Genomic DNA, 26,415 nt, shown 5'->3' on the forward strand with positions numbered 1-26,415 from the left:
GGGGCCACAGACCCGACTGGACAGCTTTGCACAGTCTGCCCCGGTCACGTGACCAGCTGCCGTCCAACTGAGGGACACCTAGAGAAGAAAGAAAGAAAACGCAGACAAAAGCAATCACAAAAACTTTTAAAGAAAGAACCTGTAACATTACTGCATTTTCCCCCCCCCCTCATCAACAAATACATGTTTTACACAGAAAAAAAAACTACAGACAGGTAAACTTTAGCTAGGTTATGATGGATCTGTTCTTATGAGGTCGTCAACGTGCCGGTGTCATCAGGACGTCATCACGCTAAAGGTGAAAAATATATGATATGTTGTTCCCACCTCATCAGAAGTCATGTTCTCTTGCCTCAGGGAGAACACGGGGATCCTGGTCGGCTTCTTCCCGCAGCTCGATGGAGCTCTGAAATCATTTACAAAAAATGGTGAGGGCAAAAACATATTTATACAAACATATAATTACTTTTCTTTCTTTCTGTTCCGCAGTGGATTTCACAGCATCTGCAGTAATAAAATTAAACACCAATGAAACTAGATTGAATTGAGTCAAAGGTTACTTCACTTGACCTATGATATAAACAGAAGAAACTGTTGAATGTTGTGTTTTGATTTTATTTTCACCGTCATAACACTTTCATTTTTGTATATTTGAGGTCACATGAAATGGGGGCTGGTGGATCGGATGATTACATCTCAATTAGATGATGATCATTTAAAAACAAAAACTTATTTTTGTACGACTGTGTCTCCGTCTGTATTTTACGTAATTTAACAAACTAAATCTTATTTGAACCATTTATATTCTTTGTTGTTATTGTCGTTTTCAAAACACAATTATTGACCAAATCCGAAGACAAACATCAGAAAATACTTTTTGCGACTGAATGAGAGTCAAATGATGTCAAACAAACGTGGGGAAACTAGAAAACTTTACCAAACGCGTGTGTTTACCTGGTTAAATGTAGTTTTACTGGCTCAAACAGACGACAGCATTTGCTTGAAACACACAATATCAAACGCAGTGTCGAGCATTTGACAGAAGAAAAACGACTCGTCATTTTTCACTTGAATTAATCATCTTATTAATATACCGTGAAGGCGGCCAAACGGCCAGAATCATCAGTCGAGTCTTGTGACACACACACAGACAAGCCTGCAACAACCGCTAAGTGTTAGCATAAAAGCTACACTCTCCCTACAACACAAAACTCGGCAACGGGCGGTAGATTCCGGTACCTTCAGCCGACGACTGGCTGCGTCTCCGGGCAGCTTCACCCTCGACACCGTCAACATCGCAACACGGCACCTCCTCTTCTTCTCTTGGCCGGGCTGGCGGCGGGTTATACGCGGCTTTAAAGTAGCGCTGCCGCCACCTGCCGGACAGCAGTGATGACAGACTCGCAGACCGAACGAGCTGCGAGGAGGTTTATCCGACCTCCCTGGTGCTCGTTCCAGCTTGAGCACCAACCACCGTCTCACCTCCTCCACCTCTGCTCCCTCGTCCTCTCCCTGTGCACCGCTCACTGCTGCCACCGTCTGGGTCCGTCCTCCATGGCGGCTCGAGGCACTGAGAGATAAGCAATCCCCTCACAAACCTCCTCCTCCTCTTCCTCATCATCATCTTCATCATCTTCCTCATCATCATCATCATTATCATCATCATCACCAACAACAACAATCATAACTATAATTTTCCTTGGAGTCTATAACACAATTTTATTATTTTGCAGGCTCAGGAACAAAACCACACAGCGCCCCCTACTGGAGCAATTGGCAAGTCAAAAGTGAGAGGGGGTGAGAGTGCCTGTAGTGGGGGAGGGAGGTGAAACCATGCTCTGTGTGTGTGCGTGTGTGTGTGTGTGTGTGTGTTCAGTGTGACAGTGTTATGGCCGTGCACATGTGTGTGTCCACCTTCAGGCCAGGGGTTTTATGTGTGTTCCCAGAACTGCTGATCAAAAACTGGTGGTCCACTCTGACCCGGGTGGTCCCGTGATTTACCGCCGTGTGCATGTGTGTGTGTGTGTGTGTGTGTGTGTGTGTTCCTATAGCGCTTGTTGTCGCGTAATTTGTATTCCCCTACACGACTCTCATTTCCCGGCGGCGGCCTCACCGGGTGTCACAGGCAGGCAGGCAGGCAGGCAGGCAGGCAGGCAGGCAGGCGGTTGCTGTGGACTCGGTCCGACTCCCTTCGCTGCAGACGAGTGACGGCGGCTTCATGAACCTTTTGCTTTAGGCCACTACAGCCATTTTTTTTTTTTTTTTAAATCTACTTTGAGAGCAGTTTGTTTTATTGGATTAATTTAATTCTGTGGTCGCGGTTCAAATGACACCCATTGTTCATTGCGGATTTATAAAAAATATCTGATGGAGACAAATGTTCTCACTCGTTACGAATAAAGGATAAATAAAAAAAAAAAACTTTAGAGCAGGTTAATGCAGCAGATGGTCAGATTATTTCAATTAAAGGCAGAGGGTGAGGTGGGCGATGAAGGGACACCTTTTTTTTTTTATCAACATCGCATTCAAAATCAAAAAACGATGTCATAAACAAACATGAAGCAGAAAAAAAATGTCGCTTTATGTTTTGTTTTTTTTTCCTCCCTTGATCAGCTTTACATTAAACGAAGCTCAATTGATAACTTTAACATACACATTTACAACCAAAGGGGGGGAAAAAAACTGTTGCAAAACACGCTGATATCCCACGTTTGCACTACGGGTCGAAAAGGTTCTGGAGAAGGTTCTCCAGAAGGTTCTGGATGCACACCTGCTGTTTGATCACATTTCTGCAGCGGCAGCAGCCCCCACCCCCGCCCCCACCCACCACGACCACTCTCCTCTTGTTGTTTTCGTATATTTGAGTAAAATATGACGTGAGCGGCGAAGCTGTTTGGGCGGCCCAACGGGTTTAAGAGGTGTGAGACCTGCCGAGATCCCGACTAATGACCAATAAAGTGTCGTTGTGGGCGACCGGTGACCAGGGGTGCATGGACAAAACTGCCCCCCCCCCTCCCCCGCCCCTCCCACCACCACAACCCCACTTTTCAAAAATGACAACAACAAAAAAAAACAACAAAAAGCTGGAATCAAAGCTCCTGGTTTTCCAGATTGACGTCGAGGCTTCGAGTGGATTCAACTTAAATCCGCTGCTGGAGCTTTTTTTTTTTTTCCCAGGGTCGAGGCTTCGTTCACAACCTGCACAGGTCACCAGTGTCACCAGTCCAGTTGGCCTGATGTGCATGCGTATGTGCAGAGCCAGGCTGTGTGTGTGTGTGTGTGTGTGTGTGTGTGTTTGGGGCTGCATTGCATCATCGCAGCTCTTATGGGCTGAATAAAGTGATTTGTGGATTTTGTTTTAAATGCTGCCAACTTTGGCTCCGCCCCCCATCTGCTTTACCTCTCTTCCTCTCCCTCTCCCTCCTCACTCTCTGCCTCCTCCTCCACCTCCGCCATCAGGTTTTTTTTTGCTTTCATTTTTTTTTCTTCCTCATCTCTGATGACGGATCGCTCTGGGGAAGAAAAGAAAAAAAACAACAACCCTTAGATGTCCGGGGAAGGAACCTCCGTCATGTTGTCTGTCGTCAGTTCCCCTTTGTGACATCACAGAGGGCGGATCTCTGAACCCGCGCACAGTTTGTATGTGTCTGTGTCTGTGTCTGTGTGTGTGTGTGTGTGTGTAGGAAGAAGGGAGGAGGAGAACTTTGCCCCTGGTGGCTGAGAAACACAACAGCAGGCGGTTCCTGTGGGAGGCGGGTCAGAGGAAGGAGGGGGAGGGGGGTGAGGGGAGGTGGTGGGGAGTGGTCTGCATGAGGTAATGTCTTCCAGATGTTTTGGTATTATCGCGGGGGAGAAATTCTATTCCAGCTGTAGTCATCGATCATGTTCGCCAATTGACTGCACTTAGAGAGCGGCAGAGAGACGGACAGGAGACATGAGAGAGATAAGTGTGTGTGTGTGTGTGTGTGTGTGTGTGTGTGTGTTATCGTAGCTAGAGTGTGTAAAAGCTGCAGAATGACACTGAGTCCCTGCATGATTCCTGATGGATTTTGCACATTTTTGCCTTTTTTTTGCACAGTTGAAATATCATCATGGAAACAAGAGGGGGGGGGGGGGGGGCGGGGAAGGGCAGCATGCATGTAAATATTTACATGCATCATCAAAGAGCTAGCAGGCCACAGAGAGAGAGAGAGAGAGAGAGAGAGAGAGAGAGAGAGAGAGAGAGAGAGAGAGAGATCCAGGAAGTTTACCTCCTTCAAATCTGAGGCAGGATTCAAGTTGAGTTTTTGAACTGTAGACGTGAAAAAGAAGCTTGACCAGCTTGGTGGTCGCCGCCATCGTCATCATCATCATCATCATCACCATCATCATCATCAGTGACTGCGCCTCTTAGCATGACCTTGAGCTGCTCAGTGTGTGTGTGTGTGTGTGTGTGTGTGTGTGTGTGTGTGTGTGTGTGTGAGACAAGACTGTAGCAATAAAACACTTCCACAATTTTTTGAAAAAACAATGAAAAAAGAAATCTCCAGGCCGGGTCAAGAAGAAGAAGAAGAAGAAGAAGAAGAGGAAGGTGTCTTCATTCCGCTTCATCTGCTTCCTGCTTGTTGTACATCCGTTTGAAGCGCCGCATTTTTCCTGTCCGGCCATTTTGGCTCAATTTGTGGAGATCAAGCGGAGGGCGAAGCGCAGCGTGTTTTTCTTTCCCTCGCTCTCCTCCAGCCGAGGAAGGAGACGGACGGCTGCAGTCGGCCCGCAAGTCGCTGAGCGGCTGCCAGCTCTTTCTTTTTTCTTTTTCTTTTTTCATTTCAAATTCAGCCGCAGCTCCCAGGATCTCGGGCTGAATGAAGGAAGTGGCCTGTTTGGATGCAAATTCTTCTGGGGTTTTTTTTCTTACAAGAAATGCAAACTTGCATCCAAACAGGCCAGAAATGTCTGTTTCTTGATGCAAGAAACTCATCAAGAAGCAGAAATGGCCAATTCATTTTTAAACGCCCCCCCCCCCCCCTTAAAGTAACATTTTGTGGTTTCAAGCAAATAAATCCGTGCAGTTTATTTTTTTTTTTTGCATGAACACTTTTAAAGATTTCTTTTATAGAGACGTATTTTGAATTTTTTTATTTACTCATTTTCTTTTTTTCATTTTCGCTTTTGCTTGCAGTCAAATCCATCTTCTTTGCAGCCTGCAGCCAATGGGGAGTCACACACCTTTATCAGTCTGTGTGTGTGTGTGTGTGTGTGGGTGGGTCACAGTGGGGTCATCTCTGTCTGACGCCAGCTCTCCCACTAATTATCTGCTCCCTTGTCTTCACCTCGGGCCACAAGGGTCTGGACGTCACGTCTCCTCTTGGACCGGGGGGTGGGGGGGTGGTCCGAGCTCCCACCGCCGCTAAAGAAAACACCGCATCTGGGGACGGCAGATAAGGTTTTATCAGCCGATAACCTCCATCAGACAGGGAGGCCTGAGAGCTGCGTTCACAACCTGCTGCTTTACCTTCACGCACAATTTAAAAACACGTCCACCACGTCACGTTTTCCAGTTCGGCCTCATCCAGGTCCAGGCGGGGAATTGAATTTGCTTTCAGGATTTTTTTTCCTCTTTTTTTTCAAATTTCAGATCACGCAAAGAGAACCGTGTGATTTAGAATAAATTGCCTCTAATTGAACCATGAAACAAAAGAAAAAGATGAAAACTCCTGGCTGGAAACGCAGCTGTTTAAATAATCAGCTAATTTCTTCTAATTTATCTCAGAAATGCAATTTAGATAAAAGTTTTCCATGTGAAGTTATCGTAGTTCTGGAGTTTAAAGTGGGGCTGGAACTCACCGTGTGTGTGTGTGTGTTGTGTTTTGTTTTTGTGGCCGACACACAACGCTGGCACGCTGGGAAACATTCCTGAGCGCTGCGTCATCGGCAACAAACAGAACCAGCGACACGTTCCGAGGACTCGCAACCTGAAAACACGTGACGGCCGACGATTCCCGAGGCTCTCGGCCGCGGCAGGTGCATCGGCCCCAAAAAGCACCAGACCTCAGATATGTTTGGCCGTCGCATGTTTGTCCGCACTGTAAAAGGCATAAATCATACGAGATCGTCGGCGTAAAAACGTAGTTCAAGTCTTTCGTCGACACACAGAAGCTGCCAACACCGTAAAACATCCAGAACATCTCTCCACCAAATCACCAGTTTGACATAAAAAAAATAAACCTGAGGGAGCTTTGTGTAGGAAATATCTTGTTATTTACGTGTTGTTACCATGTGACAGGATGTAAACTGTGGAACAGCCAGTCAGAAGTTAACGTAATCCACTTTTTTTTCTTTTCTTATTTTATTTCATTTTTTTGTATAATTTTATTTTTTTTTACTCATAATATTTTTTACATCCAACATGAAGGTTTGTTTTGTTTTTTGTTTTGCTTTTTTTCTAAAGTAAGAATCCCACCACGAACATCACATGACAACACTGCAGACGTTTGTATCTACAAGCCAAAGAGAGAGGGAGAGAGAGATGGAGAGAATGAGAGAGAGAGAGAGAGAGAGCGAGAAGGAGAGACACGGAGAGAGAGAGCGAGAGAGGAGAGAGAGAGAGAGATGGAGAGAATGAGAGAGAGAGAGAGAGAGAGAGAAGGAGAGACACGGAGAGAGAAAGCGAGAGAGGAGAGAGAAAGAGAGATGGAGAGAGAGAGAGAGAGAGATGGAGAGAGAGCGAGAAGGAGAGAGGGAAAGAGAGAGAAAGGGAGAGAGGGAGAGAGAGAGAGAGAGAGAACTTCACAAACACCTTGTGGCCTCATCCTGGATACTCAGGAAGTGTCAGTTTTCTGTCCTGTGATTGGCCACATTGCACATAAATATAATCCATTAAATAAAGCAGCGGGCGCGTCCACGTCCTCCGTGTGTGTGTGTTTGTGTGGGAGGGGGTGGGCGGTGTTGGGGGTGCAGTGGTATAAAGATAGACCAGCGACCCCGGACACGTCGTCGTCATGACCTCACAAAGCTCCCGGGAGGCGGAGCTCGTTCGGCCCGACTCAGCGGCTGATCTGATTGGTTGGTTGACGAGGTCTAATTATGCCTCCGAATGAAAAGAAGAAAAAAAAAAAAAGATGCCAAAAAAAAAAATTTGGAATCTTTCCTTCATTTCACACGTGCATCAGTGATATCTTGAGGTCAAAGGTCAGGAGCGCCATCTCCGCTGTTGCTCCCACCGGACAGCAGAGATGTTGGCCTATGGGGGAGCCGTTGAAGGGGGCGGTTTCTGGGACTATTTTGTCGTAAAGCCGGACGGTGGAAGGTCGTGGAGCGCGCTCAGTTTCTCAGTGGGAACTTTTTTTTCCTGCTGGTCCAGTTGAGCCGGGAAGCGTGTTGTCCCTCCTCGTAAACAACAGCGTTCCGAAAAAAAAAAAAAAAAAAAAAAAAGTCCGAACCAGAGCGACACACAGGGAGCATCGTCTGCCAACTCCTCATCTGCCACCTCCTCACCAGAGGAGGAGGAGGAGTCCCTCCGGCCTGCAGGGGGCGCTATTGCTTGAGTTCCAGCGCCCAGACGTGCTGCGGCCACCCCGTCCGCCCTTTGCTCTTCTTGTCGCCCGTCGTCGCACCCGCCGAGGAGGAGGAGGAAGAGGTGGAGGAAGAGGAAGAGGAGGAGGAGTTGGTCTTCGGAATCTCCATCTGCAAAAAACAAAACAAAACAACAACACACGAGACTTCAGCGATTGCACGCGAAACAAATTTAAAATGAGAAGAAAAAAAAAATACAAAGGGACGGAACAGCTTTGAACTGTGTGACATCTGATTTGATTCTAGTGTTTGTGTTTGTGTTTGCAGCATGAGAGGAAGAGCCACAGAGTGTCTGAAAACAGTTTCTGGTCAAATTCAACCCCTTAGGAAAAAAAAAAAAAACCCACTATAACTAACAAATAAAAACGGATGTAGGAAAAAAAAACAAAAAACAAAAAACGTTGAACTTTAAAATCCAGCACTTCCCGTGGAAGTCTTTGGTTTTCAATGATGTATTGTCTTCAAAAATATAAATATTCAATTCCCGGATTTTTTTAATGCATCATGTTCATTTTGGACAATAAAGAACCGATGTCGCAATCTCGGAAGAACAGCCGAGCTTTTCCTTCACAAAGCTAGAAAATCGTTTTTATTGACTTGATTGAAAACGAGTTCGACTCATTTTTGACGCTGCCAGAACTTTTGTCTCCAGTCCAGCTGTCCGCCTCAGACCTGCAGCAGGTCCAGGCAGCCACCAGGACCCCTCGGTTCGGCTCGGCACGGCTCGGTTCGGCTCCGGGAACCTCAGCCTGCAGGAGCTCTGGCCCACCTTTGAATGTTTATTATATTGTTTTTTTACGTTGTGTGCAAAAACCCTCTGTTGATGCACGATTTACAGTGTTTGGTGAAGATTTATCATGTTATACCGTTTTCTACTTATTTCCGCAGATTTTCTTTTACCTCTAAGTATTTTGTCAATTTGGGTTATTTTCCTCATCATATTCTTTTTTCACTCAGCGGGAAGGTGCAGCGAAAAATTATTATTATTATTATTATTATTATTATTATTATTATTATTATTATTATTATTATTGTTAATAATAATAATAATATTATTATAAATTAAAATAATGTCCTTATAATAGAGAAATTACTAGAATTGCCAATAATAATAATAATAATAATAATAATAATAATAATAATAATAATAATAATAGCTAAGTAGAGGCTCCACAGAAAAATCAATCAATCAGTTTTCATCTATATTATTTTCCCTTCACGTGTGATCAGATGATGATGACGACGCGTCACAACAGTGACACGTTTTAAAACGTCAAAAACACAAAGAGACAAAAACAGAAACGCGTCAACAAAAAGCGACGAAACCTTCTTCCAACATTTACTGTACAGGCTCTTAGTTTTATTTATCAAAACGCAGAATTATTGCAGTGGGAAAAAAAAAAAAAAAAAACGGTCGTTGCGAACCGACCCGACCGACCAACAGCCGCTCGCAGCGTTAAGCTTTAAATTCTGACACTTCGCAAATATTTTCACGACCGTCTTCAACCAAACAGCGTCCAAGCAAAAAGGAGGAAAAGCGCGCGCGCGAGAGAGAGAGAGAGAGAGTGTGCAGCAACGTTTCTGCGACACGGCGCGCAATAAAGGCCGGAAGTGGCCCGTTAAACATGGATTCAAAATAACACAAAATAAGAAAAACAATCTTTTCATATTTCTAAATATTTGAAAAGTTAATCCGTTCTCAGCTGCATCACGAAATCTGCAAAACAAATCCTGCACGTCCGCATGAAGTCACGCGCCGCCCCGCACGGTAAAGAGTCTTCACGTCGATTTGGTAATCCATATATAAATATATGTTTATATATTATGTGTGTATATGACTACAGATCTGTCTGGTTGTCCGCGTCTCACGTCATCTCACACAGCCTCATCGGCTCGATGATTAAAATAATCAATAATCATTACTGACATGTCAGCACCGCGATACGAGTCATTTGTACTCATAAAAAGTGATTAGAGGATTTGGAAAAAGCTTCCTGAGTCAGAAGGATCCCCGGTCACAAACTAGCACGGCTGATATTTACAGATGAACGGAGGAAGAGAAAAGTTGTGCAGCTGCTCAAAAATGCCAATCCGGTCCAAAGATATTGATTAGCTTCTTTCTCTTTTGTCTCATCTAAAAAAAACAAAAAACGGATAGCTTGCAGCTGGGATCAAACAATCTTTTGTTCACAAAGAGAAAGAGATTTAAAAAAAAAAAAAAAAAAAAAAAAAAAACATAAAAAAGAAAAAAGAAGTAGCAGTAGCCTGTTTATAATAACTCGGTAAATATCGTCCAGCTGGGGAGGAATAAATAAAACACAACAACAACAAAGAGAGAGAAAAAAAAAATCCGTGTTGGATAAAACTGAGCAACTCCATGACGGTTCTGTGTCTCAAACTGGATTATTGGATTTACTGCAGAGTTGGTGCTGCAGAACCAAACAAACAGGCAGCAGGCAGAGCTGAGGGAGAGCGAGAGAGAGAGAGTCTGGACTGGGCACTGCACTGCACTGCACTGCGCTGCCCTGCGCTGAGGCTTCAGCACCTCATCACTACCTGCAGAGCAGATTGAGCTGCATTAAGAGCTTTAGCCGCTCCGGAGGATCAAACTCCTCTGAGGTGGTGGGGGAGGGGTGGCGGAGGTGGTGCAGCACTTTGCTTTGCTGTGTGATCTACAGGTTTTTTATTAAAGTGGCCTGTGTCGGCTGGAGCGTGTGTTCGTGTTCGCGCGTGTGTGTGTGCGTGTGCGTGTGCATGTGTGTGTGTGTGTGTGTGTGTGTGTGTGTGTGCGTGTGTCGGGATGGGGCTGACGTGAGTTATCATCGGGCCTACATCCTCCTATTAGAGGCTGGGAGAGAGAAATGAAATCCCTCTCTGGCTTCCATTATGCAGCGCGATGTTTCCTGCACGCAGGAGGTCAGATCGGCCTCGCGGGAAATCAGCCCCGTGGCGTCGTTTTCTGAACACGGTTCTGCTATTTTACTTTTTTGGCTGAGCAAAATCAAAATGGCTCTGGTGGCAAAGCCGGCAGTTTGCCAGTCAGCTGGTCAAGTCAGCAGGCCCACCAACCAACTGACCAACCGACAGACTGACTGACTGACTGGCTGGCTGACTGGCTGGCTGACTGACTGACTGGCGTCCACTCGGCCCTTCTACCTTCCACTGCAAGGCGGCCAGGCTGCAGGGTTTGTGAGCAGGCGGGAACGAGAGGCTTTTTCTCGGGGATCACGGCGAACCGCAGCATCAAACACACACATGCAGGCACAGAGGGGCTGCTGGGAAATAATAGCAGCAGCAGCAGCAGCAGCAGCAGCAGCAGCAGCAGCAGCAGCAGCAGCGGCGGCGGGTCTGCTGGGAGGGGAGGCTGGACCTGCGTGGCCCCTCCTGGCTCCACGCTGTCTGTGGATGGCAACCAATTTTCTGGCTCCGCTCTTGATCACTTGGCCTGGTGCACTACTCAGTGTCGGAGAGGGAGGGGTGGGGTTGGGGGGGTTGGGGTGGGGAGGGGGGGTGTAATGGGGAGGGGGGGGGGGCTCTGTTGATACGGTTTCCATGCAGGAAACATACATTTAATTAAAAGATCGATCAATATTTAATGGATATTTACCAAACTACAACAAGTGTGGATTCCTGAGATTTTGACCCTTGCTAGCTTGTTTCCAGCCGCTGCTAACTTTCCCTCGCGGCCTGTGACCCTCAATCTGTGAAAGTGAAGGCTGTTGTGTTGCTCTGCACTTTACCGGCTTGTTTGCTCGCAGCATCTGGATGATTCCGCAAGGTCAAAACACTGTGCATCATCTTGACACGCTGCTGGCAAACAGCAGGCCAGCCAGCAGAGTGGAGGATCATTCACAAAAAAAAAAGAAAAAAAAGAAACTGAGAAAATAAAATCAATTCGGAGCTTGAGGTCCCTTGATTCTTTTTGTCGTGGCTGTTTTTATCTGATTTGACAGCACATCTTCATCAATTTCTCCCCCCCCCCCCCCAAACAATTTGATTTCTCCGTCGCCAAACACGCTCGTTAATGAATCGGAAGAATTACGGGCAGCTAATGGATCCGGGTAAAAGCGTGAAAGGCCTGAGCTATTTATAGATCAGGCACAACAAAATAGCAACTCTCGATTTCAAAGTAAACCTGCGCAGAAGGATATATATTTATACAGAATTCAGGCTATTTAGATCAGGAAGAGACGCGTATTGTCCGGTGACCTTCACCTTTGAGGAAACGAGGACCGTGTTTTATTCAGCGCAAATTAATTTACAGTAAAACGACTGGCAAAACAAAGCAAAAATAATACGGAAATTCTGAAATAAAGCAGCAATAATTTTTTTTTCCTGGGTGGAATTTGTTCATTTATAAATATGAAAAATATTTTTTTTACTACATTTTCTTAGGACGCTTTTAGGTTTTTATATGTTTTGCTTTTGTTTAAAGAGGGAGTGAGTGGCATCTCGTCGTCACTTATAAATTATAAATAATAATAAAAATATATTATATAAAAATGTAAGATTAAAAAAGCTGAATATTTGCTTAATCAGCAAGTACAGCTGTCAATTTGGGAAAACCTGGCAACAAATGAAGAATATTTTTGGTTCCAGCCAAGACAATTCCCCCCCTGCCTGCGAACCAAAAATGCTGCGCAAACAAAACAAAACAAAAAAAAAATACGTGAGAGCCCTTACAAAAAAACAAAAGAAAACAAAAGAAAAGAAAACCTACCCGACAGAGTGATGGCAGCTGCAAAACGTTGAGAATCTCGAAACAAATTCAAACTGTGAATAATCACTTTGGGGCTATTTTGCTGTTCATCTCACCGACTTGGAAACTCAACTTTTTCTCCCCACCTCCTCCTCATATAAACAAACTCCCCTCGCACCGGAGCCTCGTACCAGGCCAGGCCGCCCACCCTGCGCTGCAGCCCGGCCCCGCCGCAGCGCCGCCCCGCCGCCCCGCCGCCGCTCTTACCGCCTCCTTCTTGCGGCGCTCTTCGCGGGCTTCCGTCTTCTTGAGCTCGGCCTTGAAGGCCTGCGTGTCGCCGTGCTGGCCGTCCTTGTCCAGGATGTCCATCAGGTAGGAGATGTAGCTGGTGGCCAGCCGCAGTGTCTTGATCTTGGACAGCTTGGTGTCGGCGGGCACGTTGGGGATGCACTCGCGCAGCTCGGCGAAGGCCGAGTTGATGCTCTGCGTCCGCCGCCGCTCCTTGCGGTTGGCGGTGGGCCTCCGCTTGACGGGGCGCGGGTGCGAGTGGTGGTGCGCGCCCACCGACGTCCCGTTCACCGAGAGGGCGCCGGAGCCCGGCACGAGGCCGCCGGCGCCGTAGTGGTGGTGGTGGGGGTGATGGGGGTGAGGGTGGTGGTGGTGGTGGTGGGGGTCCAGGGAGCCGCTGCTGGAGGCTGAGCCTCCTCCTCCACCTCCTCCTCCTCCTCCACCACCACCCCCTCCGCCCGGGTTGCCGTGGTACTCCGGGCTGTAGCCGGGCGCGAGGCTGTACTCGGTGGGCGACATGTCCGCGTGGTTGATGAGCCAGCTGGTGAAGTAGGGCGGCCCGGGCCCCGGCTCCTCGTGACACCGACCGGCCGCGGCCGCGTGCAGGGAGTAGTGGTGGTGGTGGCTGTCGTGGTGGTGCATGACCGGATGGTGAGGGAAGCCCGACACCAGACTCATAGTGGCACACGCAAGGGCGCGCGCGTGCACACGCACGCACTCGCACTCTCCCTAGGTCTCTCTCTCTCTTTCACACACACACACACACACACACACACACACACACACACACACACACACAGGCGCGCGTACACGCACACGCACGCAGGCCCGTCACAACAGCGGCGCCGCACCAGCAGAGCCTCGCTGCTCCACAGAAACTCTCCGCATCCGGTAGTTTGTCCTGCACAATCCGCCAGAGACTGAGGGAAAAGTGAAAGACTTCCGGTTCTGGACGCCGAGCCGAGCCGAGCCGAGCCGATCCGCCGAGTGGGTGCACACACCGGGGCCGAGCAGCAGCAGCAGGCCGCGGGCCGCTTCACTGCTCCACTCCGCGCGGCTGCAGCTCCTCCTCGGGGACGCGCCGTCCTGCTGCAGAACCTCCGTCCGTCGCTGCCGTCATCTCCCGCGGCCCTCACGGCGCCTGTCCCGCCGTCATCCCTTCGGAGGAAGCGGACTGGGAGCCTGCTGGTCTGGACTGTCCTGGTCTGGTCTGGAGGTGGTGCAGCAGCAGCAGCAGCAGCAGCGGTGGTGGCCGGGCGACTGGCCCGGACTGCAGGCTGTGAAATGAGCCCCGGTGCAGAGGCAGAGTGGGAGAGAGAGAGCCGGCTCCTCTACGTCACCCCCCCGCACCGGCGGGGAGGAGGAGGAGGGGGGGGAGGAGAGGGGAGGAGCCGGAGAGCCAATGAGGGCGCGAGGGCCTCTCCCTCTGTTTACTCCCCCCCCCCCCCCCCCCCTTTAATGCCGCTGCGCCCCGATAAGTGGAGCTGCTGGCGTGCGCGCAAATTTTAAAGAGAGGGGGGGGTCACGCGCACGCCAACCAGCAGGCACCGGCGCAAGGTCAAAACTGAGGAGGCGCGAGGGTGAAGCGCGCGAGCCTGGCCTGGCCTCCGTGCAGCAAATCCTTTGCGCGCGATGCACCGTGGTAATGTTTCATTCAATTTTCCTCCAGTTGAAGTAGAAGTTGGCGTTAAAACTATCTGCGCATGCGCGACAAGACGCTTCTAATAAGCAACTCTCTTATTAACGGGACGTTTCATAAGAAAGACGAAAGGCTTAAAATTATTATTAAATGTTCATTTGGAGGTTGATCCGTCTGTTGTGACGCTAGCCCGCGCGCTCTGCTCGTTCATTGGGTGAATTGTCGTGCAGTCAAAGCCTCCAGACCGCAACTGAAATAATCCCTCTGATTTAAAGGTCTGCTGAATGTTGTTGTTGTTGTTGATGATGATGATGATGATGTACTGTGTTTTTTAAGTGACGGAAGCGGTGATATTCACAGAGCAGCGCGTGGGTCCAGCAGCTGGCTGCCAGAGCTCTGGATTTAAAGGATTTGAAAGTCTTTATTTCCGTGACAGTAAAACGGTCGATTTATGTCCTAAACTCAGGCAAAATCCATGGGGGAAAAAAATAAATGTAAAACTGGATTCGACTGTCCTCAATGCAACAAAAAAAAAACTGATGTTGCATCACATGGTTATTACTGCCTAAACGGATCTTAATGTGTGTTAAAAAAAAAAAAAAAAAAATTCTTCGTATGGGGAAAAAAACCCTACTTTTTTCATGTATGTATTTGTTTTTCTTTTGCAGACAGAAAAGACCTTGGACCTTCTCCGATGTTGGAAAACTAAATTAAAACAACCGTTTTGAGAGTGTAGAGTACAGTCACGTTTATTTCTAATATCGATTTGTATGTAATATATATATTTAATATTTATATATATATTACATGGAGGAAAAAAAAATTCTCCATGGGTTTACAAGTAATATTCTTAGATTACAAACTTCCAAAAGCGCGTGCGTGTGAGCGGGCACCGCTCACGGGCTGCAGGGCCGAGCCTGGGGGTTCCGCGTGTGGGACCCTCGCACCGCATCCACCGGTCCGTGAATCCCGCATATCCCGATATATTGTTACTAGTTTTATCCTTTCGTTTAATTTTCCTTTGCTGACATGCATCAAATCGTTGTCATTCTTTCGTATTGAATTCGATTTCTTTAAAAAAAAAAAAAAAAATGCATCCCTTTGTTTGATTATATTTTTGATTTTATTAAAGCCTAGTTTCTACTCTCTTTAAAAACAACCCTCTCTGCCAAAGACACCTCAGAAGGAGAGACAGAGCAGGCAGTGAAAATTAACTGGAGAACTAAAACAAAGCAGAGGATAATTCATTGGATTTCTATATTTTTATATTTATAGGATCTCAACCCTCCAAAAAAAGCAAAAAACAAAACAAAAAACAAGACAAAATAAATAATCAAATTACTTATAATTAAATAGGAAGGTTGACAGGTAAATAAATAAATAAAGGATACAATGTGTAATAATAGCCTTGTGTTAACAGTCAGGTGACAAAACTGAACAGCCAAGTTTTAGTACACAACAGGTTACTGACGCCTGTAAAGACCAAAAAAAAAAAAAAAATGAGCCGTAAACCCATCACACGGATTGTTGGTTTGGGATTTTTTTTTTTGTTTGTTTGTTTGTTCTCGCTGTGGTTCAAACTGGACAACGAGGAATTACAGGGAATCTTAGTTGACCAGCGAACAGCAACACCAGGGCCGACCTCCAGTTACCGCCGCCGCTGCTGGGTTTTGATTGGTGGTGCTGTCGTGGAGGCTTCTCCTTTCCCCCAATGTGTTTTGTCTCGTTCCGTCAGACAAACACTCGCAGTAGTGTCATTACTTTTGCTGCGGTGCGGCGCAAATTTGTTGCACCGTCCCAAACACAAACTGTGGCAGCCGTCCCACAGCAAGGCAGCTGTTCGGCCTGTGATGAGGTTTGTGTGCATGTGTGTGCGTTCGTATGTGTGTGTGTGTGTGTGTGTGTGTCTGTGTGTGTGTGTGTGTGTGTGTGTGTGTGCGCGTATGCTGCTAAAAATGTTCCACTCCAGCGTCGACGCCCACATCTGGACTCCAAACTGGTCAGACGTATATATATGATGCCCCGGAGAGAAACATTTTTATTTATTACGTCCTTACTTATTCAGTTTAAAAACAGACAATTTCATTCATAATCCTATTGTGTTGCGGCAAATCGACAATAAAAAAAAAACAACAATTTAAAATCAAGCAACATTCTACTGACACAAAGTTTCCTTCTGTAGACCCTGTGAAGCCGTGTGGGTGACGGAAGGAGATTCACCCACCAGTCTGGACCTGAAACAGGCCGACAGTGCAGCCAGTGGGACCGAGATGCAAAAAAATTGGGACCATTAATTGGAGGCGTTTGTTACCGGGAAACCGAATCTGGAAAACTGACATTCCTCTTGGGATCACTACCTGTGTCAAGGCATCTCAATCCTGGATGACTCATCCCAGGAGGTGTGCGTAGCTCCACAGAAACACAGCCAGGCTTGTGAATGTTGGAGCGGGAGCGTAAATATACCACACTCTGCGTTTTCCCCCCCTGGGAAACTGGATCCACTGGAATTATAATGGGACAGACACGGAGGGAAAGGGACATTGGAACGGTGAGTGTTTTTCAAAGGCAGGAGGAGGCCAATAGAAGAAGAAGAAGAAGAAGAAGAAGAAGAAGAAGAAGAAGAAGAAGAAGAAGCGGAGACGGCGGCAGCGATGCCTTCCAATGAAGATGCAACGCTCAGAAAGGTCAGAAAGGTCGGACGCCTCTTCAGATCCAGTGCTGGTCGACTCGAGTCCTCTCGCAACTCCAGAGCTCTGCAATCTTTGGAGCGTCCCTCAGGATGCCACAGTCCTTTTCCGAAACGCTGTGGAGCCGACTCGCTGTGGAATGAGAAAAATGTGCACATGGCAGACGGAAATTCTGTGGGGGGGTGGGGGGGTGAGGAAAAAAAAGAAAGAGGAAATGTTGTGTGAAAAAGTCCTTAGACAGTTTTCTCGCTGAAGAAGGTGGCAGGATGAATTCATTCCCTCTCGGCCAAGTTTGGTAGACTTGCAAACTTTGAAGAAATGCTTTCGCATGTGCAGCGTCCGCGATTTTCCGACCTTGATGAGTCCTTTGATGTCTCAGCCGAACCTTCTTCCTTCTTCTTCTTCGGCCTTCGGTTCCACCGAACGCTGTCAGCGACGGGCACTACACCTGTCAAAGCGCGACGGCAGGTTTCCGAATCGTCGCTGCATCCCTTCGTTTATCTCAAACCGGGACTATTTTTCAAAAGATGATCAGCTTCCGTTTGCGGGAAGGCTCCAGCTGTCGGGCCTTTGCTTCAGTCTGGATGTGCTTTCCAAAAATTTTAAAAAAAATCTTATGTATAAATAAATTAAAAAACGTAAACATTTATGGTTAACGTTCAAGTGCCTGCATTCTATTGTTTCGCCAGCAGGGGCCGCTAAAGTGGGTTGCGAAAATAACTGAAAATGACTAGCTACCAATACGGAAAGCAACCAAACTGTTTTTTTTTGTTGTTTGTTTTTTTTAAGAAAATGTGTTGCTAAAAACTGCACTGAACTAGTTAACTTATTTGTTCATTTGGTTCAATTTGGTCTAATTTTGAATAAAAATTCAGCTAAGTTTAAATTCAGTAGCATACTGGCGTTAGCTTTCCGTTGGGTGGGCGGGATGTTGCACTCACGCCCCAATCCCAGCTCACCTCCTCGTACCTCCCACGGACCCAAAACTGGAATTTTACCAACCAAACAGGTGACATCACACAGTGACTCCGCCCATCTTCCCATGCAGTCAGTGGTGCCGACAGCGTTGAGAACTCGTTGGCCGAGCCACGCGAGCACAAGTGGTGAAGCGAACACACACCGATGCTAACAGACCGCTACGCTAATGCTAACAAACCGCCACGCTAATGCTAATGGCGTCTCTGTTTACACTGCACGCTAGTTGGGGGGTCAAGGCATGTGATTTAGAGCCCGGAGAGCTCTTATTTAATACAGCCGACAGTCGGATGGTTGAAAAGCTTTTGATTGCCGGTTGTATTTCTCTCCCGCGGCCGCGTGGGCGAGCAAGACCCGAGAAGGGAACCAGCAGCTGGAGAGAGAGAGAGAGCGAGAACTTCCCTCTCTCTCTCGCTCTCTTAGGAAGGCATATGATTTATATTTATTTAAGTGGTGAGTGGGGGGGCTTGAATGAGGGGGGGGTGCATTCATTGTGTGTGTGTGTGTGTGTGTGTGTGTTGGCCTGGGCCGTGTAATCCATCTATGTGAATGGGAGCTGTTGCAGTAATTTAGATCGGTTTGTGTCTCCTGATAATGACACATAATTAGACTGTAGGTCAGTCGGTCAGACTGCTGATCCCCCCCCCTCACTCACCCTCTCCACCCCCGCCCGCCCCGCCCCCACCACCACCACCTCCACACCCCTTCCCCCAACCTCCCCCACCTCTTTCTCTCTCTTTCAACCGGAAATTTGGGCAGTTATTCCGCCTCTGTGTGAAGCCGGCTAGGCCAATGAAGTAAAGCGGGATGAGACAGATGTCCCGCCGTGTTGCATGTCGAGCCTGTTTCCTCTCCAGCTTGTCGGCACGAAATCTTAGGATATAAAAGCAATCAGAGGGTTCGAAATGTTGGCAAAGACTTTAAAAATAACGGACAAAAAAAAAAAAAAATCATAAATAATGATAAATAATTGGGTTCCAAAAGACGGGTCCCCCATACGCACACACACACGCACACACAAATGCATACCTGCCGGTCTGTGAGGTTTATTTATGTAGGGGAGAGTGGCCGAGATCAGAGGGGAGGACACATAAGGGAAATGGGGGGAAAAGATTTGTGTGTGTGTGCGTGTGTGTGTGTGTGCGTGTGTGTGTGTGTGCGCGTGTGTGCAAATGAGAGAGAGGGAGAGGGTATGTCGGCAGCGTGATGATGTGCAGGTCCAGCCCTCCACCCCCAGCCCTTCTCTTTGAATGCCTTTGGAGAAAAAAAGGAAATAAATGTAAAAAACAAAAAAACAAAAAAAAAAATTGGTACATTCAAACATTTTTTTTTAAAAAAAGCATAAAAACTGGTAAACACGGAAAATACTCAAACGGAACTGGCTCGTAATTTGTTTGTGTAATGTCACATTTTCTCAAATTAGCAACACAACATGGGTGACTTTTTTTTTTTTTCCCCAAAAAATCTGGTCGACAACTTAAAAAAATTTGCCAGGCAAATTAACACTCACCGATCTTGCCCCCTTCAACCTACACTCTGACTTCTTTCATACGACCCCCAGATGAAGGAGAGTCAGAGGTCTGCCTTGTTGTGTTTTCCTCTCCGTAATGAGTCGCACATTTGCTGCTGGGGTCAGACGCCGGCGTGCTGGTGGCTCGGGGACCTGCACTCTCTCACGGAAAGGAGCCGCGTCGCTGTAAAAATGTGTGGAAAGTCTGAAGGGTTGTTCGCAGGGTGGGGTGGAGGGGGTTGGGAGGTTGAGGGGGGGTGGGGTGGCACCTTCACAACACAGTGGCCTCAGGGTGATGGAGCTGTGACAGGTTGGTACCTACCTGGTTTACCAGGCTTGTTTTCAGTGCAGTGGGAACCTGTGCTGTGTCTCAATTCTGGGTCTGCATCCTTGAAGCACGCATTTTGAAAGGAAGTTGCGTCATAGCACTGCGCCAAAGGCTTGTCCCAATTCCCAAAAGTCTTTAGGACACTCCAAATGCGTACTCGGAATGCGCCCTCGTTTTAGCCGATTCCAAGGATGCACCGCTACTATCCTTCGCGTACTTATATATCCCATGGTGCTTTGCATGCTGCTGCAAAGCATCGTGAGATCTTGGGAAGTCAGCTGAAATTAGCGGCATGTACTGGTAAAGACGCTTCATATAAATTTAAGTATTGAAATTTCACGTAAAATATGCAGTTTTAACATCGGGTTTTTATTTATTTGAATATCGAACAACATCGTTGGATGGCGAACCAATGGTTAGCTTGATGCTATAAAAACGTCACTTCCGGGGTTGGCCAGCAGGAGGGAACGGCGGTGACGCAACGAGGAAATACGCCGACGGCTCGACCGTCCCGTGTGGTTACGGGGAGGCGGGGTTTGGTCCGTCCTTCTAGGCTGGGTACTCGAAGAACGCTTCCTTCAGACTGAGGACGCTCGGTTTGAAGGGTGCAGACCCTGAATTGAGACACAGCACAGGAGTTGCACTGACTCAAAGAACTGACTCACGACACTGACTCGCCAGCACTGACTCGCCAGCTGTATAATTAAAATGGATAAATTTCGCACCAGGGGAGACTGGAAGTTCCATCTTTCGTTTTTTCATTTGAACTTTTTTTGGGACAGCACTAATGAAACAAAGTTCAAGTTCCCTGTTGGCGCATGACTTCATCGTGACTCCAACATGACGTATCTCAATACGCCTTGCGACTCAATTTCGTTTTTCATGTCACTGAATCGAACAGTCGCATGAAACTACCACCGGCAGACATGCTGTTTGTTAGCAATTGCAATACCTTTAACCTGACGTTGTCAGCTGGTATTAGCGAACATCGCAAACATTAAAAACGGCCGTCTTGTTATTCTTCTGATTTGTAGCCCTGCAATCGCAGTCGTTGGTTCCAACCATGAATCCCTTTCCAAGTCGCTAGCGAACGAGCTGAAGACACATCACGAGTACAGCAAAAATGGTGCTGAGTCTGAGCTCGTGGGATCACGTGTGCTGCTGTTGTCCACCATCTGTCTGCATTTGATAGCTTTTTTTTTTTTTTTTTTATCAATTGTGGCAACTCATAAGTGTTTCTGTAGACTGTTCAATATCAAGTTGCAATTTTTGTGTACAACAACTTAATTTAAAAAGGCAAATGTTTAAAACTACAAATTATGAATGGTCAAAGTCATGAACGAATCGTGTTTTTGACTGCACTTACACTGTCAGAATCCTGATCTACAGTTGTAAAAATGCAGCACTGCTTCATTTTGTGGTGCAATTTCTTTTCTGTTTGCTCGCAAAGTCTTTTTTGTTTTGTTTTGTTTTGTTAACACAGATCCTTGGATTCCAACAAGAGATCAACATGCCTGGATGGCCCCTCCGGTTTCTCCCAGAGCGGTGACTCAGACTGTTTTGTCCCCCCCCCCCCCACCTCCAGCTCCTCCCCCATCCAACGCCCCTGTCGACCAAAGGGACGGTTAATCTGGGGGGGAATTAGCGTCTTTGTCAACCGGAGAGCCACCGCGGCTGAAACGCTGAGAAGAACTGCGAGCTGAAACCCGAGTGGTGTGAAAGGGTAGAAGGGACGATCACACCGTGACCTGAGAAAAAGGACCTGCGTCGACGTGGGGCTGCAACCACCGGCAGCTGGAGGACTCACTTCACACGCACCTGCTCCAGGATCAATACAGGGTATTTGATGGCCACGCCGCATGACTCATCCTCTCGGGGAAATTTCCCTTCCTGTGGTTTTTGAGGATTGCCGGGGGCCGCAGGGATGACACGTAGACCAGAGTGCGAAAGCGATACACACCAGAGTCAACAAGACCACAACAACCAAACCGGGATCAGTGGGGAGATCACGGGTGAAACGCAAAAACTCTTTCTTATTTCTTATGCGTTCTTATGATTATGGATTCGTATCAATGCAGACAGGTTGTGAAGTCATATAGAAAACGACCTCTCCAAAACACCCAACCATCCACTTCCTGATCCCTCTAAAGGGGGGTATATCTACGTCCAATGACGGTGGTTGAGGAACCAAGGAACCGAGGACCCGAAGAACCTGGTGTTCCAATGGTGAATTAATGACAATGCACTTAATCGGGAAACGTAACTGCGGAGAAAACCAGGATGCCCTCGGCGGCCAGTCAGGCGTTTGATTGGTCCCCTTTCTCTGACTCTCGCCCGGGTTGCGCGGATGGTTGCAGCGCCCAGCGATTCCCGTCACCGCATTTATTATCATTATCACTGCCGCCGCTGAGGAACACTATTGGTGTTTCCCAGAAATAACAGTCGGGGGAGGAACTCTGAAAAATCACGGCCGTCATTAAAAAGAAAAAAGAAAGAAAAAAAAAACCCTCAACAACACAGCAGACTGATGATTAATGGATCACATCAGCTGAGTGTGTGTTTAGGTAATTAGGTTCTCATTAAGAGGTAGTCCAAAGCAAGCTGCGCAGTTTCCATAAGCTGTCCTGGCCCCCTTCGTTCGCTCGCTCGCGCGCGCGCACACACACACACACACACACACACACACACACACACACACACACACAGCATTGACTTTTTTTCTTCTTCCCCCGATCACACTAATTTAAACTTTGCTTTAGCACAGGATGCACTGAACCTATTCATCAAATAAAAGTGGATGTAATGGTCGATATTATGATACTTTGACTTAATAAGCCGTGGATGTTTAGTTTGGTTCTGATTTTCGTAAAATCTGAAAGTTTTGTTGCTGCCAGTGGGCGACCGAACTGAAGCCGTAGTACTGTCGTGTTTCTGAAGCAGCGCAGCGCCACCAGGCTGCCTTGTGTTGTCGTCATATCAGCGCAGAGTCGACGTTATTGCAGAAAAAAAGTCATGCTGAGAGGTGTGTGTGTGTGTGTGTGTGTGTGTGTGTGTGTGTGTGTGTGTGTGTGTGTGTGTGTGTGTGTGTATTCTGAAATGGCCTTACACTAATCCCTCCCATTAACTCGGGCCCTCATTCCTCGGAGGCTCCGATATTTTTTCGTTTTCCTAAACAGGCACGGCACGTGGGTTTTATACATCCTCAGTGTCAGCTGACACATGCTGGTCGCACACGGGTTCCCGTGACGGATTTCAGTGGCTTGCTGTGGTCACGGTGGTCACTCTCTGCTGGGTTGGGATGCCGACAGCTATGGAGGTGTTTTCACACAGGACGATGGGAGTTCTTCCCAGACAGTGGAGTCGGTTGGTAACAGCTCCCTTCCCCACCTGCTGTCAGTCAGGGTGGGCAAAGTTGAACCAAATTGTGTCTCATGCCAGGCAGCGGTACAGAAAAGACTTCCTCAACCCTTCCTCATTATTGATAACGTTTACATCACCTCTGATTTTATAGGTCAAGAGAGTTCAAACTTGGGCTATCAAACGATGAAATATTCAAATGAAAAGCCTTTTTTCTCAATCTCTCCGTCGTACGTCTATATTTGACGCCGCCCTCCAGTTCACCGATGACACTAACAATGAAAATGAAAGTTTACGGTGACAATAGTGATTTTGAGTCGATCCGCCTTTGGCTGTAAACTTGTGATCCAAAGTGGGCCAAAACATAGACAAACAGTGGCGATACATAAACACATGAACCCATGTCATCTAGAGGCTTTTAACCACGAATCCTCCTCCGAGGATGTCGAGAGAAGTGGCTCATCACGAACCCGACCTGAATGGCCTCCAAACTCCCCATTGTTTCGCCGTGCTGAGGAACCGACTCGGCCCAATCTCACTTCTGATCCGTCTCTCCATATCTGTTTTACAAAGGTGAAATTGATGGCCAGGCTTTATTGGGTATTTGGCAGCAAGACAGGAAAACTTGTGCTCAGTATTTGACAGCGAGCTCCTAACATCCTCTAGTCATCTGTCCTCGAGGCACGACGCTCGCATAGTTTCCACTGGGATCTAAGAGAAACAGAAGAATAGGCGATGGCTTTCCACTCCTCCTCCTAATGAACCCTCCAGCAGGAGAGCAAGGCCTGATCTGCCGGACCATGTAAGAATAATTCTTACACTTCCTATAAACAACTGAAGTGGGAGAAAAATAACATTGTCAAATTTTAAGTGAAAGGCCAACTTTTGCTTTAGAACGTGTCTTTAGAGATGAAGGCACTTGGAATTTGTTTTCCTTTCATGGTTTTTAAAGATTTCCTTCAGCGACTTGGATGTTCAAAAAGCCAAAAGACTTTTGAAAAAGGGCCAACGTGAGTAAAAAAAAAAGAAGGCAAAAACAGTTACTGAAGGTACTGAAAATGATTCTGTATCTTAATTCAGCCGGATTTTATTTTCACTTTGAAGCGGCACCACTGATAGCATGTCCCTTCTGAGCTTTCCCTCCTCCTCTTTGTTAATGTCTTGGTGTTAAAGTGCTCTGATGTGTTTACGCTCAAGCGCAGTTTTTCCAAGAAACACTCTGCAAACACTCGAGCTCGCGGTCGGACGGTGTTCAGACGACACAAGTGCCTGAAAACTGTCCAAAGTTCTCCTGTCAATCAGCGACACTTCCACGGTCCAACTCGCGCAGTTGTTTGCGATGATGTCACCCAACGTACCACCTTCTGGTTGAGATTAGAAGCCACTGTCAACAACCTATGTGGCCCCAGGAAACAACTCCGGTGTGAGCTTCTCACATAGGACCCTCAGACTCAAGGCTTCTATAGACTCTTCTCACTTCAGCGGATGTGGATGGTCTTTCCACTTTCTACAACTTCTCACCGGGAGTTGGCCTTTGGTGGAATTGTGCCCTGAGCAAACCACGCATGGTCACCCTAAAGATAATATTCAGAAAATGTTCAGCACTACTGCTTAAACTGCCAAATTCTAAGACATCACTTGTCCCACGGATCAACCTGTGGGATCTACGGAATGCCGGCTCCTACAGGATCAGTTCCCGTACAATCCACTTAAATCCTCATCAAATATGCTGATGATGCTTTGTGACAAAAATCTGGCTCGGGCCGCCCTCAGACCTGCTGCGCTGATGGTTTTCCACACTTCTCAGTTCCAGTAAATCTTTTTTCAAACTCTGTCAGTGCTGGATGGTGCCTGAGTTGATTTGAGATTGTGGAGAAAAACACATTCTGTAGCGCCTTGTCACATTTTAACACAACATAAAACTTTTCCAGCTGCCTTATTCTCAGCAAATTTCTCTCAGTGTATAAATCCATCCCGACCAGACTCAGGGCTGAACACATTCCCTGGATCTTCGGCCTTCTCTCCTCCACGATCTCTTTTTCCCCTCCTCTCTCTATTTCCCCGTCTCTCTCTCTCTTTGTGTTTACATTCTCCTCAAACTGCAGGAAGCCATTTTTAAGCCAGTGCCACAGATAGCGACGCAGGAGTGTGCTTGTGCGGCGCTCGGCGGCTGAGTGATTGCCAGAGATTCTGGCTCAGGGCCGGCTCACCGTAAACAAAGTGCTTTTTGTTTTAAAGGAAAAAGTGGGAAATCTCATCCCGAGGAGAGGTGGTGGTTAGCCGGAGCAAGGGATCGGGGGGGTTGTCCTGAGGTCCGGAGAGGACTTGGACACATTCTGAGCCACACAGAAGAGGCACGTTTGTTCATGGTTGCCGTAATGTGTTCAGTTCGAGTGGGAGGGGCTTCACCTTTCAACCCGGACCACTGAACACTCTCACATCCATCTTAACAAGGCCTCGGTGCATCATTTTCGGTCAGAGGGTGACCCGACCAATCAGGGTCCTTCTTTTTTTGAGGAGAAAGAGATGGAGCGACAGCCAGAATGAACAGAACACCTCCTCATTTAAAATAAGTGAACAAAGAACTTAAAGAACTGGAGTTTTTTTTTTATCTGCTGTGACTGTCCACCACCTGTCCAGCCTCCCCAGCCAATGGGAAGCCCGGAGCTGTTACCAATCAGCTGTTACCAACGGCGCAGAGGAAATTTCCTTTCAAAGTTTCACCGAGGGGAAAAGTTGAGGAACTCGATGAAGCCCAAAAACAGCAATCATGAAAAAAAAATATAACAGCAAATTCCAGTTTATGATTTAAGAGAGATTAGTCTTTTCTAGTCTAATAATGTTTTATCGTAACTCTTCTTTAATTGACACACAGCCACTAGACTTCCTGCCGCTAAAGTAGCAAAGTAAAACCACCATGATAATCATTTACATGTCAGTCTGGTCTAGTGTTGGTGGAAGAGAATTCCATTATTTATTTATTTTTGTTTGATTAAAAAAATATATATTTCTTTAATCACATGACAGACTTGAGGGAATAACTTTTTAACAGTAATTAATTCTGCATGGATTTTGACCAAACAGGAGAAATTTAAAAAGAATATCTTTGACAACACCACAACACAGCGAGAGTTTCTACAATGACATTTAGATGCAGCCACTGATAATTCAAACCAGACCATAGAAGAAAAAGAAGAGACACAAAACAGCACAAAACAAGTTTTTGGAGGCGTCTTCAGAGCAGCCAGTTTTTGTTCAGATGAGTTCGGTTCTCATCTCGTCATGTCTCATCGCGTTCTCGGGCCGCGAGCCAGCAACTCGAGGCTCCTGCCTTCCTTGCTCTCGAATGTTTGTGTATTGTAAAGAAGAAGAAGAAGAAAA

The 26,415-nt window shown here is 47.0% G+C and overlaps 1 protein-coding gene across 1 annotated transcript; it reads right to left on the minus strand.

The window, feature by feature from the left end:
- Positions 1-6,660: 6,660 nt before the first annotated feature.
- hand2 (heart and neural crest derivatives expressed 2) lies at positions 6,661-13,905 on the minus strand. Its single transcript, XM_076015658.1, has 2 exons — positions 12,518-13,905; positions 6,661-7,662 (listed from the first exon to the last, which is right to left on the minus strand). The coding sequence occupies exons 1-2, from the start codon at positions 13,214-13,216 to the stop codon at positions 7,513-7,515; spliced, it is 849 nt and encodes a 282-aa protein (XP_075871773.1). The 5' UTR covers positions 13,217-13,905; the 3' UTR covers positions 6,661-7,512.
- Between the last annotated feature and the right edge of the window lie 12,510 nt (positions 13,906-26,415).

The sequence above is a fragment of the Nelusetta ayraudi genome, unplaced genomic scaffold (assembly GCF_046127955.1).
Source record: "Nelusetta ayraudi isolate G7.1 ecotype Tasmania unplaced genomic scaffold, CSIRO-AGI_Nayr_v1 ptg000192l, whole genome shotgun sequence".
Lineage (NCBI taxonomy): Eukaryota > Metazoa > Chordata > Actinopteri > Tetraodontiformes > Monacanthidae > Nelusetta > Nelusetta ayraudi.